The following is a 21169-nucleotide window of genomic DNA, read 5'->3' on the forward strand; positions in this document are numbered from 1 at the left end:
AACAAAAATAATGATTATTATCATGTTCATTTTATTTTACAATAATAACTATTATTATAAAAAATACAATTTTATTACAAAGTTCTTATTAATAATTTATTATTACTATTATTATCATTATTATACAAGTAAAGAGACCTTGCTATTTGATCCACCACATGAGTGAATATCCACTACAGCTGTTTTCCATTATTTTTTCACATTTCATACAGGTAGTGTTCTGAATTTCATAGTTATTGTATTTTCAAAGACAATTGTAGGCCTCCTGATGACATAGTAGTAGCACCGTAATTTTGTAATCAAGAGGACCCAGGTCTGATCCTCAGTGGAGACACGCTGCACAGTTATTCAGATCCCACTTTGAAATGTAAGTCAAGTCTCATCCCAAATAGTCTATTGGAGCATAAAGTAGATTTTGACAATTTCTCTTTTAGCAAAGATAATAGTAAGCCAATTATTCATTGCTATTTTCATCCAGTTTTCTTACATTCTGTGCTTTCAAGAGTAGAATTTTACTGATGTTTGATAAGGGACTGGCCTCAGGTTCAGCGATATTTTTCTTACAAATCTGAAAACTCTTCATGCGGAAAAATGTATGATTGAACATGTTAATGGCTTATGGATGGTAATTTAGAATGTCTTTAAGGTCTTACCGTTCAATTCTATTCAGAATCAAATTAAGGTTGAGATAATAAATTAAATAAACCTGAGAGCTAGCATAAGAAAGATCCATGCCTTCTCTTGAATATGGATCTTCTAAGAATAAAATATTAATTTGTAACTGTCAAGCATATAAAATTTACCTCCAACTTGTTTTAGGAATATGACTGTAGAAAACTTCTTACGTCACGTGCCGGCAACATATTTGTTAAAACACTAAAATCACACACAAACAGCATGATAAAAAACACTTTGGAGTTCTTCCAAGCTTTCGACTCCTTCACGGAGTCATCTTCAGGGCTGGTCGAGGAAAGACAGAGTAGACGCGGTTGTCGTTACACTGGCGTTACTTCCTGTGTCTGTCGGCAGATGTTGTTGCGGTCTTGCAGTGTTGGTAAGTCTTGTTGTGTTTGGAATGTTGGTTGGAGGAGATTGATTTTTTCCAAACACAACAAGACTTACCAACACTGCAAGACCGCAACAACATCTGCCGACAGACACAGGAAGTAACGCCAGTGTAACGACAACCGCGTCTACTCTGTCTTTCCTCGACCAGCCCTGAAGATGACTCCGTGAAGGAGTCGAAAGCTTGGAAGAATTCCAAAGTGTTTTTTATCGTGCTGTTTGTGTGTGATTTTATCGTTTTAGGAAGTAGGTTGTAATAATAAAAGAAAAAAATATGTACAGAAAACAAACAAGATTTTATTTCTACGGATTACAACTAGTAAAGAAGGCATGTACATCCATTAAACATATCAACAGATACAAAGAAATACTATCCACAGGAATATAATTCCTCACTAGTTTAAAATATTTCTATTACCTCATTTGGAGGAAATTTTCACATAAGTATTCCCAGCTTGTCATGGTCTGCAAATTCAATGTATTTTTAAGCAGTCTGATTGCCAAGCCAATTGTGGTTTAAGATTTTCACAAAAAACTACTACAAATGTATCTTTAATAATAATAATCTATAATTATTCATGTGTTTATATATGCCTGTGTGTGTATATATACATATATGTGTGTATGTCACAGACATAGAAAATTTAGCAATTAAAAATAAACCTTTATTCATTTTTATTAACAACAAATCAAAAACATGTCTTCACAGAGAAAAGTCACTTCAGTTTCTTATGTAACACAAACAATATGTTTAGGAAATAGGATAACAGACTTGTTTAAATAAAATAAAATAACTGTCACTCACACATGACACAAGGTATATAATACTATATGTATAACCTAACTGTCTTCTATTGGTTACAAGTGCATGTAATATTTCTAATTAACTGGAACAAAAAAATATTTTACATGGAAGAAAAAATACAATATTCTTCACTTGAGCATACTTGTATTACTAGTGAAGTAATAATCTCTATGTCACATATAAAATAAATTTAGTCAGCACCATCAATGAATAATTATAAACATATGGCTTTCATTTGATAAAATGGATTGTTCTGATTGATCTTCCTATCTACGTAGAAGTAATGCCTCAAGAATAAAATGTGCTTTTGATACTTTTAAAAATGGCAACAATTCAATCAATTCTCATGAAAATTAACATACTACAAGCTTATGTAATTTTTCATGGTAAAATTTTGTCTGAAACTTACTAAGAAGCAAAATCACAGAAACATTTGAATTCATCAGATATAAAATTTCTTACCACGTTAACCTGAGACAGACACCCTTATTTATAAACAACTGAAATATCACATATCCCCTACCCATTTTCTGTACGCAATTGTCTCTCAGTCCAAGATATCAAAATTGTATGAAAGTGTGCACTTTGTTTTTTGTATATGTAACATAGCTTAGCAATCACAGCACCTTTGTTATCTTAGTCCAAGTTCATTTCAGAGTATGTTTTATTTCAACACTGGCCACATGCAGTTATTTCAAAGTGTTCTTGTTGTATAGGTAAGATCTGACCTATCCCCCCAAATGTGAAGAGAATTTCAGACTCTGTCACAGTCCCTCACCTCACATCAAGAACCTTCAGGTTCTCCCTTGCCAAGAATGCACAAACTCACACATACACACATTCACACTCACAAACGTACCATAAGCACAGCACAGAAACGACACGTCATAATTGAAAGTTTTGGTCCCTAAGCACAGATTGATGATTTCCAGCTGCCATCATCTCCTTACCCCTTCTTGAACTTGAGGACGAGAAGACTGATGGTCAGGAAGAGGGCAATCCAGACGAGAGTTGCAATGAACCCATTGTAGACTTCTGGCTGAGAAATAGGCCAGCCACGCGTGAGCATGTCCCTTAGAGATGTGGTAGCCATTGTCAAGGGCAGGCCCAAGCTGATGTACTTCAATACACAAGGCATGCCTTCCACAGGCCATATAACACCTGTAAGGAAAAAAAAAAGATTTCATTAATTGAATGATTTGCTTTATTCTACTTTGCTTTTTGTGCCACTTTTGGCTAATTTGCGAAGATCGGGATGAGTGATGATATCAAGGGGGAAAGATAATTATTACCAGAAACAACACAGACTCAATATCTCAAAACAATCACCAATGAATGCCGGGAAAATATTCTACAACCAGCTGCCTTATGACATAAAACTGACATCTCCAAAAAATAAACAAATACAAACATTAAAAAAATATTTGACAGAGCTCTACAGTATCAGAGAATTCATGGATCAAGACAATACAAGGCCAATGTACTAAACAATATGTATTTTAATTGTATTCTTATTTCAATCATGCAACAATGATAATGTGTTTTTATTTTTATTGTAGTGTAATGAAGTGTATTTTTCAATTTTTACTTTGGTGTAGTGGTGTAATGTACTACACAATGTTTCTTGTTTTTTGTTATGATGTACTAAACTAATTATTATTTCATTATGTATCTTGACGTTTTCCATGCCCTTTTAATCAAGGTTCAACGGAAGAAAATAAAATTCAAATTCAAATTCAAATCATGAAATTGATTAATGGACACTCACAAACATCCTTACCCAGGTTGGGATTCAAATCCAGGACCCCTGGCATCGTAGCATGATGTGCTAACCACTCCGCCACGAAAACCAGATTTGAATCAACAGTGCACATAAAGCAAATCCTTTATAGACTTTGTCAAATTTAATGTTAAACCTAACTACTTTTTATTTCTTTTTTATTTTATATATATATATATATATATATATATATATATATATATATATATATATATATATATATATATATATATATATAATGGATAAAAGCAAGGAGGGCCAAAAGGGCTAAGTAAAAATCAAATAAGGTAAAAGGAAACACTCACCGGACAGTAGGAAAATTCAAAATTTTCGCTAATTTATAGCATCATTTTCTCACACCGATGATGCTATAAATTAGCGAAAATTTTGAATTTTCCTACTGTCCGGTGAGTGTTTCCTTTTACCTTATTTGATTTATATATATATATATATATATATATATATATATATATATATATATATATAGGGTTATTCAAGAAGAAGGATCTGATTACAAATCTTTACTGTGGACACATTGTTAAAGATACAAACATGTTCTATGTGAGAGAGTAAGAATCAACGTTTTATGCACTCAATACCATGTGTGACATACAAATGTCAAAACAATAATTCATTTTATTGCACATACACTTCAAATGATATACAGTTATGCATTCCACAGCCACAACAATTAGACGCCAGGTAGAAGTGAGGGGGTAAATAGCATCTTTTATGTGATAAAAATCACAGGGGGGGGTAATGTCAGGAGACATGGGCAGCTACCAACAATGTACAAGGACATGGTTAGTGGCATGCCCAAGGGAGGCTTGGTGGGTGTTATAGTCCCCCTCCCCTTTGGCTCAGCATTTCTTAAAGAAATAACTAAATGCTGGCAAAATATATGGCACGGGAATGAAAATTCTACGTGTGTTATTAAAATTTTGATTCTTACTCTCTGCAGTGATGTGTAACATTTTTGTTTCTTTTACCTTGAGTCCGTAATACAAATTTGTAATCTGCTGCTCTTTTTGAAAAACCCTGAACTATCTGTCAAGTGGATATCAATACACAATATAAACAAACAATGAAGAATACTTAGTGAGATGGATGTGAACTACATGAAATATGACACACAAAGGATATTTTGTAAAACAAAAAATATATAATTGTTTAGTGATGATCAATAATGATAAGATTGTAGAATTAAAAATTGTTGATCAGATATACTTACATAAATAAGCTATAAAATGTATCTACAGATACTTACCACTGAGGAGTAAAGTTGGGTAGAAGCTGCCAAGGGCAAGTTGAATTGCATTTCTTTCAAGTTCACAGATAGCAGATATCACAAAACCTAGAAAAAATACAAGACTCAGTGAATAAAACATGGTAATACAATATTACAGTGTTATTTTAGAATATATAGATTAAATGTATTTCTGTTATTCTATGCAGATTATCTTCCTTTTTAAGCTAATTGAACAATAAGGATGAATGAAGATCACATGAGACTAAAAAAAGGGCATCCACAAAGATACACTTAAACCGGAGCTTTCAGTTGATTAATTGATTGATTTGATGTTTTAAGCCTGCTTTATGCACAATAAGGCTAATTGGGACTGGACCTACAGTTTAAAGTGGAATCCCAAGCACTATGTGCCACTACCGGGTATCGAACCCAGGACCCCTTGAGCTCTCAGTGGTGAGACTGCAAGTCAGAGGTTCAATGTGCTCAAAAACCTAAGCAGCTGTGCAGGGATGCATAGTGACCTCAGCAGTTGATGTTATGTTCTCATAAATCTAATAAAACCCAATTGTTTTTTCTACTGAACATCTTTAGTAAATCTAATGTATAGCTACAGTACATGTATAGAGGAACTACAAGTGAAAATATCTCTTCAGTATTATATTTAATATGGTATGGTGTGTGTTTAGCTTAACATTCCTCAATTTGAAAATCTGAACACATTACATGTTTTTAACCTGCTGAAAGCAGTACAGTAGATTGAAAGTGAAATACAAGTAGAAGTGGGAGTAGAATCAGGTAGGAGTGAGGCCGGCAGTCAGAAAGTATGCCTGGGCCCTCAATGAGCTGTTGTGCCATGGGTTATGGTTCTAATAATAATAATAATAATGATGATGATGATGATGATGATGAAAGTTATACCAACAAAAAAAATAATTCAGATTAACTCAAGATTATCGATAGCCCCTCCCCACAGAAGAGAACAGAATCCCCACCTATTATCGCTTCTGCCAATAATTGGAAGCTAGTTATGCCTATGGCTGCGTATGTGTGTGTGTAGAAATTTTGTAATAGGTATTTGACCTCTTCTTAATATATTTCAGGTTAACAGTTGTCACCTGCATATTTCTAACAATTTTTAATTAAATTATCTTTTTTTAATAATAGATCTCTGAAATTCCTTGTGTATTCTACATTTTAATTTGCCAATACATTAATAATTTTGATTATTCAGTTTAATTTTAATTAAAATATAAAAATATATTCCATATTCCATTCTGAGTCCCGGTAGCTCAGTTGTTAGGGCATATGACTACTATGCGAAAGATCCTGGTTCAATCCCTGGTGGGGGAGAACTGGGATTTCTTTCCACCTGTTCAAGCAGCTCTGGTACCCACCCAGCATCGTATAAAGTAGATACCTGGAGGAAACTCTGGGGAGTAAAGGTGCCAGGGACATGGTGCTGATCACATCACCCCTGCCTTCGGCCGTGATCAAGAAAGTGTGGGGCCCTAACTCCACACCCCCTATACACCTTCATGGCATGGTGCAAAGCACTTTATTTTATATATATATATATATATATATATAAACACAGGAATAGGATCAGAAAAGGTGCCAGAAGGGCGGATAAACACTAATGAGGAAGGAGACAGTAAACACTTACCACACGAAGAGAAATTATTCAATATTTCGCGATCTATGTCGCATTTTCAAGTTGAGGAAGAAAGATCGGCGTTACGAAGAGAAGAGGCACAGAATACTCTTCTCTTCGTAACGCCGATCTTTCTTCCTCAACTTGAAAATGCGACATAGATCGCGAAATATTGAATAATTTCTCTTCGTGTGGTAAGTGTTTACTGTCTCCTTCCTCATTAGTGTGTGTGTGTGTGTATATATATATATATATATATATATATATATATATATATATATATATATATATATATATATATATATATATATATTCCATTTAATTCTCTCATATGTAAGTCATTTTAATCACTGTAAAATACATAAGTAGCATACATCTATACATGGAATCAATGTTCCTTGCACTTACCAAAACACATTCCACACAGTCCCTGAAGTATGGTAAGAACAACAACCCATGCAATATCACCATGGCACTGCACTCCAAACACGATAATCATGAAGAGTAGCACCAATGCAGTTTGTCCACACATCACAACAAACTGTGTTATCACATGAGAAAACAGGATCTCAAATGGAGTCACACCTGAAATGAAAAAAATAATTGCAACATACATTTCTGATACTTTACATAATTTTACTCACTGAACACAATTTATGTAATGGTATGAAAGAGATTATTAATTATTCTGATCTTAAGTTGTTTCTTCCTTTTGTTGCCTCTAATAATAATAACAATTATGCTGACCTATATCCACAGGTATGGAAATACAGAAGTATACAGTAAGAGTAAGGACAAATGCAACTTGTTTTTAATAATTACTCCTAGTACATGTTTTAAATATACTTTATCATAATGAGTGCATTAACACAACTGCCAATATTTTGTGTTTGTCAGAAGGATTATGCAAAAAAATTTGGGTGAATTTTCTTTGATTTTGTTGATGTAAAGAGTCAAGGACTTAGATATTGTCAGTAATAAAGATCAGCATCTTGATTCAGGAAATGCAAAGCACACCAAAATATTTATGCTAACATAGCTCACAATGACCCCAATGGAATTGCAATATGAGAAAAATTGAGTTCATAAAAGACTGAACCCAGATTCATGACATTCTATGGCAACACACCTAAAGATCTCAAGGCAAGTGCTAGGAGCCATTTTCAATCCTTCCTTGAACTACAATTTACACTGATTCAACAAGTTATGAAAATACTAATGTTTCTCATGCAATTATTCCATGAGGAAGAGTCTTGTTATGTCAAGCTGAAAACCAACACCTCACCTGCAACCCAACTCCTGTCCAGCAATCCCTCCATTCGTTCAATAATAAGTGCTGACGATGTTAAAGCAACAGCCAAGAAGAATACAATTCTGTAAGGGAAAACAAAAAAAATAAAAAAAATAAGCATTTTGTTTTAGGTAATGTTTTCTTTGGGTGAAATTTATCCAAACATTTAACAATACAAAAGACATTTGCATTATCCAAGTTAGTAATTATCCAATGTTTTAAGCAAGAAATTGCTGTAGGTTTTAAACTTAATTTTTAATGTAAAGTGTGTTAATATTTTATTATTACTATTATTTCAATATAGAATATAATTACGTATCAATTGATGACAATTGATATATGTCTACTTTCTATATAAGGATAATTCTAGTTACTTAGTTATTTCAGCATATTCCTTACACATATCCACAAACCAAGTCCGAATTTGCTCACTACAGCAATAATTAACAATTACAATTCTAACTTCCACATGCAATCTCTAATATTAGAAATTATATGTCATACTTACGTTAATATGACACCTGGAGCAACAAATTCAGTAAAACTAGGATCATGAGTGCCATAGACGGGAGTTTTAAACTAGAAAGAAAAGATTATACAAAAGTTAGAGTTGACATGCTTTGTCATTAATATTAAAGAGAGATAGGAATGGTAGAACAATTTTTAAATTATTATATTGCAAATGAATCTTGTGGTATTTGAACAATTTCCAGTGGTTCAAATTCTAGCAACTACCCTTGACTTGGGGAGGGGGATAGTGTACAAATTCCCCCTCATCTCCTAATACCATCCCATGTATCTTGTATACATAAACTCTTTATTTTGAGTAGAAGTACTGCCTGTAGTACTTTTAAGAAACTTGATTAGAATTTATTTCCTCCCTCATATGCTTGCAAATTATATTGAATTCTGCACTGGCAGTTACTAAAGAAAATTCTGAAGAAGCAATTGTAAAAAAATCAATTTAATAATAAGCTAATTGTTTTCTTAACACAAGTCCACATACTATACTGTATTTACCTGTATTGGGATGTCAGCCAATTTTGGATTTTCATCGCATGTCTCAAGAACGTTTTGTGCAAAATCTCTATAAGCAAACTGTAAGTCTCTGTTTAACATTAACCCAATTTGTTGATCTGGAAAAGAAAATAAAGACAATTTATGAAAAGAGGAACCACAATACATTAAATTTCTGATCAAGTGTAGTGTGAATTATTTGTTTTCAATTTTGTTCTATTGAACATTTTTATTAATTATCTATTAAAAAAGTAGAAATGAAATTTAATTCAAACTTTATAATAAAAATACACAGTGTAAATATGATGTGTAATCTCACTATAACAAATCTTTTGTAGATCAACACCAGTGTTACTATTTATTGAACATCTATTAAATAAGTTGAATTTTGAGATTAATTGATAAAAGAAAATTACTAGAACAAAAATTTCTACATAAATCGTCCACTGAGCATGTAAATGTTCTATGTCCGATTTTTTATTTTTCCAGGAGAGCCCGTTAAAGTTTGACATGATATATTTATTGAACCTTTGTCACCATTGGGCTGAAAGATTTTATCATTGCAAAGACTGATAAGCTGAAGTCTCTCGTAACACAAGAAGTTGTTTCATTAGCTACTTATGCTGTAATTAATTATTGAAATTTCAGATATAACATTTGCACTCAACACTTGATTTGAGAGTATCAATGTTCTATCTACCAGATATAACACTGCATTCTCGAAACGAGATGAAGATGAAACAATTTCATTATAAATTTGTCATTCAGTAAAATAAATAATTCATATTTTGGGAAATCAATCAACTACTTTGATTCCACTATTATTCTAAATTCTTGTCTGTTAAGAACAAAAGTAAGAAACGAAGACCACTGCTATTGCAAAGCAGCTCCCATAAGTGACTGGGCCAAAAAGACTCTCAATATATCAGTATTGGTTGTATGTAGGCATCAAACAATTGCAGCGATGAAATAATTACATCCTAAATAGACCACAGGCAAAATATCTCGATTTGTTTACAATTTGGAGATAGAACATTTGCATTCTAAATGGACGAAATGTGTACCAAATTTTCTGTGATTTAGTGTAATTTCAAACTTAAGTATATTTTACAAGTAAAAATTCAACATTAGGTGCTGAACAAAAAGGTGATCAATTTATTTCATCAAAGTTATGTAGGCAACTTACTTGACATATCCAACCACACACGAATTTCACTTTGATCTAATGTTTCTTCATCAGCATCTCTGCCAATAGCCATCCTGCCAACTAGTGCATCTGTGAAGTTCTCTGTAAAGTATATTGCACCCCAAGCATATCCATTTTTAACTGCACCTATTGCATCCTCCGGAGTATCATAATAATCCTGGAATTACAAGTCATTAATTACATAGTTCTCTAGAATAATGTTAAATACAAGAAAATGTGCATCAGATAAACAAATGTAGTAATTAAATTTACTTGCATGTGAAATATGCATATGCATATATCATGGCTGCGGATAGCAAAAACTGCAAGGGTGTGGTTCATCCCATAATTCATCTCATACATAACAGTATTATGTACAGTTACCATGTACTATACAAGCATGTGTTTTATGGGACTGAACATATGCACTATGCTCACTGGGTAATTAAACTTTATTGAACAAGAGTGGAAAGAGAGGAGTGGTGGAAGACCAGAAGAAAATGGAGAGGCTTGACTTCTATGCTGACCCAGCCAGAGGCAAGAAAAAGGCAAAGGATGATGATGATAATGAACAACATGGAAAATTTAAAGGTTGGAAAGGAAATTTTGGGGCAATCATAAAGGAATTTTCAATGTGAACCAGGAACTACACTTCAAAGAGGGTGCCCAAAAATGAAAGTGGCATGTGCCACACAATTTTCAGGTTTGTAAATTATGTCTTTATTATCACAAGAATGGGTTCTCTCAGCACTGTTTCAATGTTGTATTTTTGTAAAACTATGAATAAGTACTTTAAAATGAGTTTGGATTTTGGTTTCTGGACATTCATTACAACAACATGCAGGAAGTTTAAATACATCCATGATATATATCTTGTAATTATGTTTCATTTCAATACATATATTCTGGAAGATAATACTATATTTGCTATCTCCACTCTTAGGAAATATATTAATGGAAACTAATCTAAGCCTCGCGTCAAGCTAACTTTGCAGCAGGTTTTATGTATCAATCCGCACGAGAACTGAGCTGAGAATCTTCTATGCCAGTGTTGTCAACCGTACAACATCAAAACCCACATGCATGTCAAGCGGAATGTATTTTTGCTTCCTTTTGTCTCCTGAAACATAAAATTTTTGAAGTACTTTCTGTGCATAGATTATTTAATAAATGTGTCATTGCTTAACATAAATAGCGAAATATCTTCTAAATATGAGAGCATGTGTGTATATTTTGAGCATGCCAAAAAAGAAATAAGTCAAAGGTAAAAAAAAGTAAACAACGATAGGCCTCTCTTGAATTTATTGACAAATTATTGTTTTTGGTTTAGAAAGAAATAAATGTATGAAAAACTTGATTGCTTCGTTCACAATACATCCATTACTGTAAGACCTACGCACTTCAAGTATACCACCAAAAAAAGCATGGTTTGTTATTGGTGATATATACATTGTGTGCTGCTATTACTCTGTTTGGTTTCAATTTATGAATCACTTCACTAAACCAGGATTCAAATCTTGGTCTGTCCATTTCTTGCTGATAATCACCCTTCCCTTTCTTTGCATGCAACAATAAACATGCACCTTCAACAAAGCCTTCATTGCTGCCAGTTAGTGAAACAATAAGCTTCCTCCTCCCCCTCCCTCGTCAGTTTCTTCAGCCCTGGCGGTTGTTTTACATGGTGGTATCCCTCCATGTTTGATTCAATGTAGCCCCCCCCACCCCCCGGTTGACGCACGTCTCATCCAAATAATAAACATGTTTCTTCTAACAGCGACATCTTTTAATATTGCAAAGATTCTATTGTCGTTGTTTCCTTCCTAAACTCAAACCGCAAATCATTCAACAGCCGTGATACAGTTTGTGCGCACATTGACGGCAAATCACCTCACGCCCTGTTTTATCTTGATCTTGCCGTAAGAAGTAATAACAACTTGCTTGACACTGAAGAGCTTTTCCCTTCGGATTATGCCCAAAATAACACTCGGGTAAAACCACGTGCTGAACAGGAGACCTCAATTCAGCTATTCTCACCACTGTATAGCACGATTATTAATCACGATAAACATAGGATTAAAATAGTGGGATGTGCAACACTGGTATCACCGGTTCCATGTGCTCTGCAATGTATTCACTCTTGCTCGACTTGCTCTGGAGTTTCAGTTTCTCTTCAACGCAATAGACATCCCAGTTGGCGAATATGTGGTTCCAAGTTTGTCTGCACAGTGATTGCAACCAATCAAGTCCATACCTGCTAATGGATATATTATTTTGTCTGTATTTTACAAATTAAATAACTGTTTTCTTGCAAGGATGCAGTTGTGTCGGAATGGAACCCTCCACAGTGGAACTATATTCTGCGTGCAAGTTTGGATCTACATATGTGAAAACGTGCTGCAAAGTTAAGTTGACGCTTGGCTTAAACTCGTGCATGCAGTAATGATTTACAATATATTTACTCAATGAAAACAAAAACACAAATACAACAACTAATAAGTAGCATCATGTGGATAAACTCTTTGGGTGTTCACAATAACCCCAAAATTCCAACACAAAATCCCTCCCCCCTAACAGCTCTAACATGCAAACAATTATATTATTAGCTGGTTTGCAATATGTGCAAACATAGTCCACAAAAGTCAACAGAAAAGGCTATAATATTGATATTACCTTCATTTCCAGATTATGGGATACAACTAGGGATGGACAATATCGGAAATTTTATATCGCAATATATTGTCAAGAAAATATCATCACAGACGATACAGTACTTACTTTCTCTGTATCGTGATATCTGCGATATATTATCTCCATGATACATATCGCCAAAATATCATGATGATATCGCCGACATGATATATATCACCAAACTAGCATGACAATATATCGCTGACAGGATATATATCACCAAAAATATTGTGACGATATATTGCCAACACGATATATATCATCAAAATATCATCACGATACCATCTAGTTGATATTGCCTGGATGATATTTTTTCAATATCACAATATATCGTCTGGAAATTTAAAACTATAAAAAGGTGGACTTACATTCCAACATCTTCCTGCTGAAAATCGTGAATATGCAAGGAAAATGAAATACAGTATCAAAGTTTATTTTCCCCATATACTAGAAGAAAGAAGTGATTGAATTAACATGAACTGGAGCTTACCTTAACGATAGAATTGTTGTTTAAGAAGTATAAGTACCGACAGCTTAATAGCTCATACGTGCAGGCAAAGTCAGGAACACATTCGCTGCTGTCGTTCACTTCATGATTGACTATAGCCAGATGGAGCCCAGTTGGGTCCCTTCCAATCGCCAAACAGAACAAGATTACTTGCATAACAGGAAGGGCAAAGATGAAGAGCATTACACTGCAAATAGTATAAATAAATACATTAGCACCTAAATGAAGAATTTACATGAATATTAGTAGCTTTTATGATTCTAAGTTCTAATAATGGAGCTTATGAATAAACCTCATCATGCACTCACTCATTAAATATCCATTGCACTGATGATAAGTATGTGTTCACATTTTGATATAAAGAAATATCGTTCTCAGAAACTGTACCAGTGCTTACATGCATACATGAGCATACCAACACACACATTCGTATATATTTTATCAGGTCGTTGGTATATGAATGAGAAGTCACTAGATTGGAAACTATGTTGCGAGGAATTTCATGCAAAAAATGGAGCATGATCACTTCTTGATGGGGGTGCTCACGAGCACCTACTCCACAGTAGCACCAACCTCTATGGTGCAGGGGTTAGCACGGTGCATTGGGTATTTTTTGTGGGTGTCCCTTCATTAATTTAATCATATCATCACTCATTCCCATCATTGCAATTAGCCAAAAGTGGTAGAATAGCAACCCTAACCAAAAATTAAATAAAATAAAATCCAAGAGTAGGTAAGAAGTACTCCTTTTTCATATGAATAAAGCCTACCAACACAGTTTCTAATCTAGCATCTTACCATAGACATTTATGATTTCAATGTACATACATACATGCACACTCGTATGCACACCTGCTAAATTTCTGAATACAATGTTCTTCTCGTTATCATCAAAATGTGAGCACCAGCACATGCTCACAACTGGAGCAGGTTCTCAAGCTTTTTATTCATACATAATGGAGACCCTGCTTCAAAAACTTGAGAAATTATCAAGTGCTTAGTGTTATTCACATCATCCACTCAAACTCAAGTGTCTCTTAAAACCTATATGTAGAAATTGTAGCTTTCCTGGTGACATGATTCAAACAAGTGTTCTCGGGTCACCAGCCAGGTTAAATCGGCATTAGCTTCCAACATTTCGAGTGCAACATTGCTCTCATCTTCAGAGAATGTAAAAATTTAGACCAGTGTAGGATTATATATATGACTATGATTGGGGTGGAGCTTGGATGCTGTTTTCCTATTGGCTCACTCTGGATCCTGGTCTCATTGGCTGATGTCATATTTTTATGGAGGAGTGGGTTCCAGATGTGACTGAGCTGGAGTCCCACGTCCCTGTTGAGATTGGTGCATTTCCGTGAAATAGCTATGGCTTCCTTCACTCATTGGTCCCAGTAACTGGCACATTTCGCTATTATTTTGGTGTCTGCAAACATAATCCTGTGTACCTCGGTGATGCTGTGTTCCGCAAGTCCTGACTTTTCTGATCAGAGCAACATCTGATTATTCCAACCAGAATTGTGCCAGTTACTGGGACCGATGGGTGAAGGAAGCCATAGCTATTTCACGGAAAAGCACCAAACTCAACAGAGACGTGGGACTCCAGCTCAATCACGTATGGAACCCACTCCTCCGTAAAAATATGACACCAGCCAATGAGAACACCAGGATCCAGAGCAAGCCAATAGGAAGACAGCATCCAAGCTCCACCCCATCATAGTCATATATATAATCCTACACTGGTCTAAATTTTTACATTCTCTGAAGATGAGAGCAATGTATGCGCTCGAAATGTTGGAAGCCAGCACCGAATTAACCTGTCTGCTAACCCGAGAACTATGTGTTCTAATAATACACAAACCATTTTTCATAATTAGAATCTGAAAAATAAAACCTGCAATAAGTTAAAACTGAATTTCTGTCCTACCAGTCCATTAAATTCAGGAAGAAAGTTGTCTTGAATAGAGCTTCAATTCATTCAATTCAATTCATTTTCTGTCAAATTCAAATTTACCAAAATCAAAAGATATAGAAATTTGCGAACTTACCCTACATTTCTCCACATCCTAAGGAAATTCTTGGTAAGCAAGGCTTTCATTTTTCCTTTTGTTGTGATATTACAAAAACAATCGGTGCAGTCCTCACAATCAAGCATTGCTTCCTTGTTTTTTCCTTGTGACAGCTGCAAAGAAAAAGGTTAATATGTATATACAAATAGTAGTGTTACTATTTAAAAATTATAAGAAATGCAATAGCCTTTGTAAAACAGCAAAACATATGAATACATGTATAATATGCCTAATCAAGCAATTGCAGTTTATTGGAATTTATTGTTCTCACAATCTACATTAGCAACATTTGTTTTAAGTGCACTTTGTGCACAGATAGGCTAATCAAGACTGTATCTCCTGTTTAAAGTTGGGTCCAAATGATCGTAATAATGATAATAATAATAATAATAATCCATGGCCTATCTCCCAATTGCCAGTCTCCCTCCTACAATCCTACCTAGAGGTGTGGAGAGCTTCAACCAGTAATGGGGTGACATGGTGTCAGCACGTCGAACACACAGCAGTTACAGGAGATTTCCCAGACTGGGTTAAGCTACTCACTTGTAGCTCCCCAATTTCCTCACGATGGTGGGTTGCCACCAGCCCTATACACAGGCCGAGAAGTCAGAGACTGAATCCAGGTGGACTCAAACCCATGCCGTCCCACAGTGGGAGTCCAAAGCACAATCGCTTAGACAGCACGGCCACGAAGGAGGACTCAAATGATCGTAGCACACCCTAATTGACACAAAAATCAAGGAGACCTACGACATTATGCATTGCCCCCATGAATTAAATATTGATAATGGACAATCCAGTCGCGGATCCAGAAGTTACAGTTGGGAGGGCCGAATTTCATCACCGAGAATCAATTCTAATCAACACTTGCACTGTTTTATACAACCAATATATTGTATGTACCTTGAACAGGAAAAAGGCTGACTAATTTTGCAAAAATAGAAGTCCTGGGCTGGACTAGATTGGTTATTACTGACTGTCATTATAATACGAGGGATATTTTTTAAGTAAGGTCCGTTTTGGAATAAAAACGAGGTAAGTAAATGTTTTTCAAAAAAACATTTATTTTCTGAATTTACATACACTTCTCTATTTGCTACATACATAATTTTCTTGCCGGTTTAAACATTTATCATAACGAACTACCAGTTTTTGGATACCCTTCTCATAGAACTCTGCACCTAGTAACTACCGCCTTTTCCGCCATCTGAAGACCTTCCTGGGTGGCAAACGTTTAGACACTGATGAAGAAGTGAAAACGACCGTGAGTAACTGGTTATCTCACAGCCGGCATAGTTCTATGAGGAGTGTATCCAAAAACTCGTAGTTCATTACGATAGATGATTAAACCGGCAAGGAAATTATGTAACAAATAGAGAAGTGTATGTAAATTCAGAAAATAAATGTTTTTTTGAAAAACATTTACTTACCTCGTTTTTATTGTAAAACGGTCCTTACTTAAAAAATAACCCTCATACATTTTCCCATTGCACCAGTAACCTAAACTATCAGGTATGAGGAGTAGAATGAATAGACAAAGAAAACAAAAACCTATTGCCTCAAGGAGTCTTGGGTTCGATCACCTTTCAGGGCATATTGCACAGTGGTTTGGATCCAAAATTTAACTATAGGTCCAGTTTCGATTAAATTATCATGAGTATAAAATGAGATTATATCAAACTTTTAAAAAAAAAAAATCTTGAACTTGGTGATAAAAGACAGAACATTTGAGTCTTCATATACAGGGTGGGCCATATTGTTGGGATGCATTTCAAATGCGTATGTGGAGCATGAAGGAAGCAACATTTATTACCAAATATATGGAGAACACTGCCAAAGGATGGGAGTTTTGCACTGTGTTCAGTGTTTGAAGATTACATCCCTGAGATGGACACCACCTTGACGAGAACATTCTTTGGCTTTAACACTCATGTTCAGCATAGTTTTGCACAGGGTTTTGGCTGGGATGGCTGCTATCTCCCTTCGGATGTTGTCCTTCAGTTCATTGATGGTAGTGGGCCTTGTGGTGTACACCTTGTCCTTTAGGTAACCACACAGGAAGTAGTAGATCCGGAGATCTGGATGGCCAACAGACATCACCAAATCTCAAGATGAGCCGTCCCGGAAAGTGTCGTCGAAGGTTTGTCATTGACACTACTGCTGTATGAGTAGTGGCACCATCCTGCTGCAGCCACATGTCCCTTAGGCCAAGCCGTCTCATTTCGGGTATGAAGAATGTTTTCTTAGGCACTTAATCTGTTGTCTTTCACGGCACTTCACATCCATGCTTTCACGCTACAATTTCAAAATTTGAATTATGTGAAGCCTTCTCAGAAATCTCAGGGAGGGCAAGTGCCCCCCCCCCCCCCCTAAAGGACAAGGTGTACACCATAAGGCCCACTACCATCAATGAACTGAAAGACAACATCCGAAGGGAGATAGCGGCCATCCCAGCCAAAACCCAGCGCAAAACTATGCAGAACATGACTGTTAGAGCCAAAGCATGTTCTCGTCTAGGTGGTATCCATCTCAGAGATGTAGTCTTCAAACACTGAACACAGTGCAAAACTCCCGTCCTTTGGCAGTGTTTTCCATATATTTGGTAATAAATGTTGCTTCCTACATGCTCCACATATGCATTTGAAATGTGTCCCATCAATATGGCCCACCCTGTATTAGCCATATTATTATATTCAAAAACCTGGCACATTTCGCTACCGCTACTTGAGCAAGTTAAACCAAGCAGCAGAAGAGAACACAACAGACCATTCAACAACAGCAGTGCACCTAGCAGCCATCGATTAACAGCGCAGACCAGTTGTCTGAAAACAGGCTACTACAATTTCCATTGTGGATGGTGACAGTTGTCATAGATAAAAAAATAAACACGTACATATGTCAGTGCATTTCATGTTTGTATGTTAATATATTACTGCACCTAAAGTCCCGCAACATGAATAAATAACCTTAAAATAGTAATATTTACTTACGCTTACGTCATAGTCAAAGATGCCATTGGCAGCTTCATGAATAAGCACTTCCTTTGACTGATGGAAATTCAATCCAACAACGCCACTCTCTTCTGTCACATAAACTGGATCACCCTTCTTGCCCCAATTGAGAGATGCCTACAAATGGAACATGTATTATGAAAGTGTCTTACTCTTTCTGTTTGTTAATGTACAAAGGATAGACCAGAAAAATATTCCATACAAACTGAAATTATGCACATTATCTCTGCTCTTGTCAAAAATATAAAAAAATATAATAATTTATTTTATTAAAAATATTTATTACTTTTTCAGAGCATATTATAACTTATTTGATTTTATATCATTACTTCCTAGTTCTAATTATATAATTTCTCCTCCATTAATACAAATGAGCCAATCCAATGCTTCAGGTTAATTTTATCATATAGTGTTGTGTTTATTGAAAGCACTGATATGTATTAATGTATGCAAAGCACACATTCAAACAAGCAATTCAAAAAGTCAGAAACAGTGGCAGCGATTGGGTGCCAAAACTTGGCGGGAGGAACAAAAACAGTTTATTTTCCCTTTGTAGACAAGGTTTTAGTAATAAGAGGCCATTATGCAGGGGCAAAAAGTGGTGGGGCAACTGCCCCCCCGTAATCGCCGCTACTGGTCAGAAATTATAAGTTTATAAAAGTGATCTATAATATATTAAACAATACTCTTTTTAAAATATGCAGTGTAGATATTAAGAAAATTCAAAGTGATTACATAAACTATATAGCAATTTCATTCCCTTTCCATGTTACATTTTCTGTTACATCTTTTTCTATGATATTTTTGATAATATATAAAATTACTTAAGAAAATGCATATTTATTTTGAACATTTTAAGAAAGAAAATATTTTTTTATCCTTTTAAGTATTTCCAAATGCATATCTAGAGTCAGTGTTAGTTTTTTAAAAAAAACAGCAACAAAATTATTTTGTGATAGACTAACATTAACAATAATGCTCATTATAATTAGGTACAATTTTTGAATAACCAATTTGCTGAGGAAAAGAAAGACTTACCATGTAGTTACTATTTTGGTTTTCCTGATCCTGAAAAATATATTTTTTTTAAGAATTTTGAATTTTGTATTCATTTATGTTGTTAGACATGTCTGTTAATATGAGTTACAGGTTATATTTTTTATTATTTGGCATTATTAATTTAAAACAATCATGCACCTACTATACAGAAAGTGAGAGCATTACATTGAACATAGGGTTTAGTTGTTGTTATTATAAATTAGTATGTTACTATTTTTTTTAATATTATGTCTGCAATATATTTCAACATTACTGGATTAGTCCTGAAGTACTGCATTTAAAATCTTGAAATATTGAAGAAAATTTGGTTATGTAAGTACAGCGTGTCCCGCTTATACATATAATAAAAGAAAAATTCATAACTTCTAAACACACTGTCAGAATGATGTGATTGTTGTTTCATTTTAAAGAATGACTCAGAATTTTTTTTTAGCAACACATTCAGTGGTAGTTGCACATGCGCAGTAGCCATTCGTCATGTGGTCGCCACAAGAAAAGGTGTTTTGTGTTTTAACGTTGTCTAAAGTAAAGTCTGTGACACTTGTCCAGAAGACGATTTCGTGTACGTTATGGTTTGGGTGCTAAAGAAGTAGTTCCATCGCACATTTCAATAAAGAAATGGGGAAAACAGTTACGCGAAACTTGTTCATTTCTCAAATCACGTTAGAGACTTCCTGGACGAGCATTTCAATGGAAAATGGATAGGAAGAGGTTCGGATTTTATTGAATGTCCCCCACGGTCACCAGACCTCACTGTGTGTGATTTTTTGTTGTGGGGGTGTGTTAAGGACAAAGTTAACTGTACACCGGTTAGAGATTTGCAAGACTTGCGTGAAAAAATTGTGGTTGCAGTAAGCAACATTACCCCGCACATGCTTCAAAACGTGTGACTTCAGGCTGACAACCGGGTTGACATTTGCCGTGCCACTAATGGTTCATATGTGGAAGTGCGCTAGTTTTCTTGATTTGTAAAAAAAAAAAATCTGAGTTGTTACATGTTTGTACAAAGTTTGGACAAAAAATATTGGTAAATAAAAAAGTTGTGATTTTTTCTTTTATTATATGTATAAGCAGGACACGCTGTAGTAAATCCACTACAATCAGAAATTACTGTTGGAAAAGGCACACATTTGCTCAATGCATTTAGTTATGGATGGTAAGAGCTATCTGAGTTTAACAAGTTTGTAAGAACGGTGTGACTTTATGTGTCAATAATGGTTTCCACTGTGATATTTCTCAATATACCTATACTATTACTTTCAGGATTTCTGATATTAGGTTTGAAGTGTCTTTCATCTAATTATGAAACAGAATCTTTATTTTAATTCCACACTTACAATTGCACAAGAAGTTATTATGTCAGACCAAATGTAATTAATGTTTACTTTGAATTCATGTAGAAATTGCTTTTGATGTTTGGTATAACAATAGTTTCACATATAAAGTTCAAACATTGCTGTTTTCTGTTTCTAAAATTTGGTGGATTGTGTTTCAGATCCTGCAGTTTGATCAAAATATTTGCCCTACTAAGAGGAACTTATCATAACCAAATTTTCTCACACATTAGTTCATGTGGCCCATTTTTTCCATACCTATGACTTAACTAATAATTCATAGTTCAACAAAATTTTGACCTGGCAGATAAAAAAGAATATGGTTTCAAAATCACATAAACCAGTGTAAATTAAAATTTGATGTCATAAAATGAACTAGAATTGAACATTAACTTTATCAAGTAATACAAAGGCAATTATGTTGTTTTACTATTTTAATAGTTTCTTAATATTCTT

General features: G+C 34.7%; 1 protein-coding gene across 9 annotated transcripts in view; it reads right to left on the minus strand.

Moving 5' to 3' along the window:
• Positions 1 to 1338: 1338 nt before the first annotated feature.
• Positions 1339 to 21169, minus strand: part of snu (ABC-type transporter snustorr) — a 490105-nt gene continuing 470274 nt past the window's right edge. For 8 of the 9 annotated variants that reach the window (XM_083114471.1, XM_083114472.1, XM_083114475.1 and 5 more), the window contains exons 8-18: positions 19359 to 19388; positions 18300 to 18437; positions 15289 to 15422; positions 13223 to 13427; positions 10045 to 10222; positions 8862 to 8977; positions 8350 to 8420; positions 7836 to 7924; positions 6959 to 7135; positions 4918 to 5004; positions 1339 to 3031 (exon numbers count right to left, since the gene is read on the minus strand). In XM_083114471.1, coding sequence (XP_082970597.1) covers positions 2817 to 3031; positions 4918 to 5004; positions 6959 to 7135; positions 7836 to 7924; positions 8350 to 8420; positions 8862 to 8977; positions 10045 to 10222; positions 13223 to 13427; positions 15289 to 15422; positions 18300 to 18437; positions 19359 to 19388 — 1440 coding nt within the window. In that variant the 3' untranslated portion in view covers positions 1339 to 2816. The remainder of the gene's footprint in view (positions 3032 to 4917; positions 5005 to 6958; positions 7136 to 7835; positions 7925 to 8349; positions 8421 to 8861; positions 8978 to 10044; positions 10223 to 13222; positions 13428 to 15288; positions 15423 to 18299; positions 18438 to 19358; positions 19389 to 21169) is intronic. The other variant, XM_083114468.1, reaches the window with a different exon arrangement.

This window comes from Lepisma saccharinum, chromosome 29 (genome assembly GCF_977018435.1).
Source record: "Lepisma saccharinum chromosome 29, izLepSacc3.1, whole genome shotgun sequence".
In the NCBI taxonomy this organism is placed as follows: Eukaryota; Metazoa; Arthropoda; class Insecta; order Zygentoma; family Lepismatidae; genus Lepisma; species Lepisma saccharinum.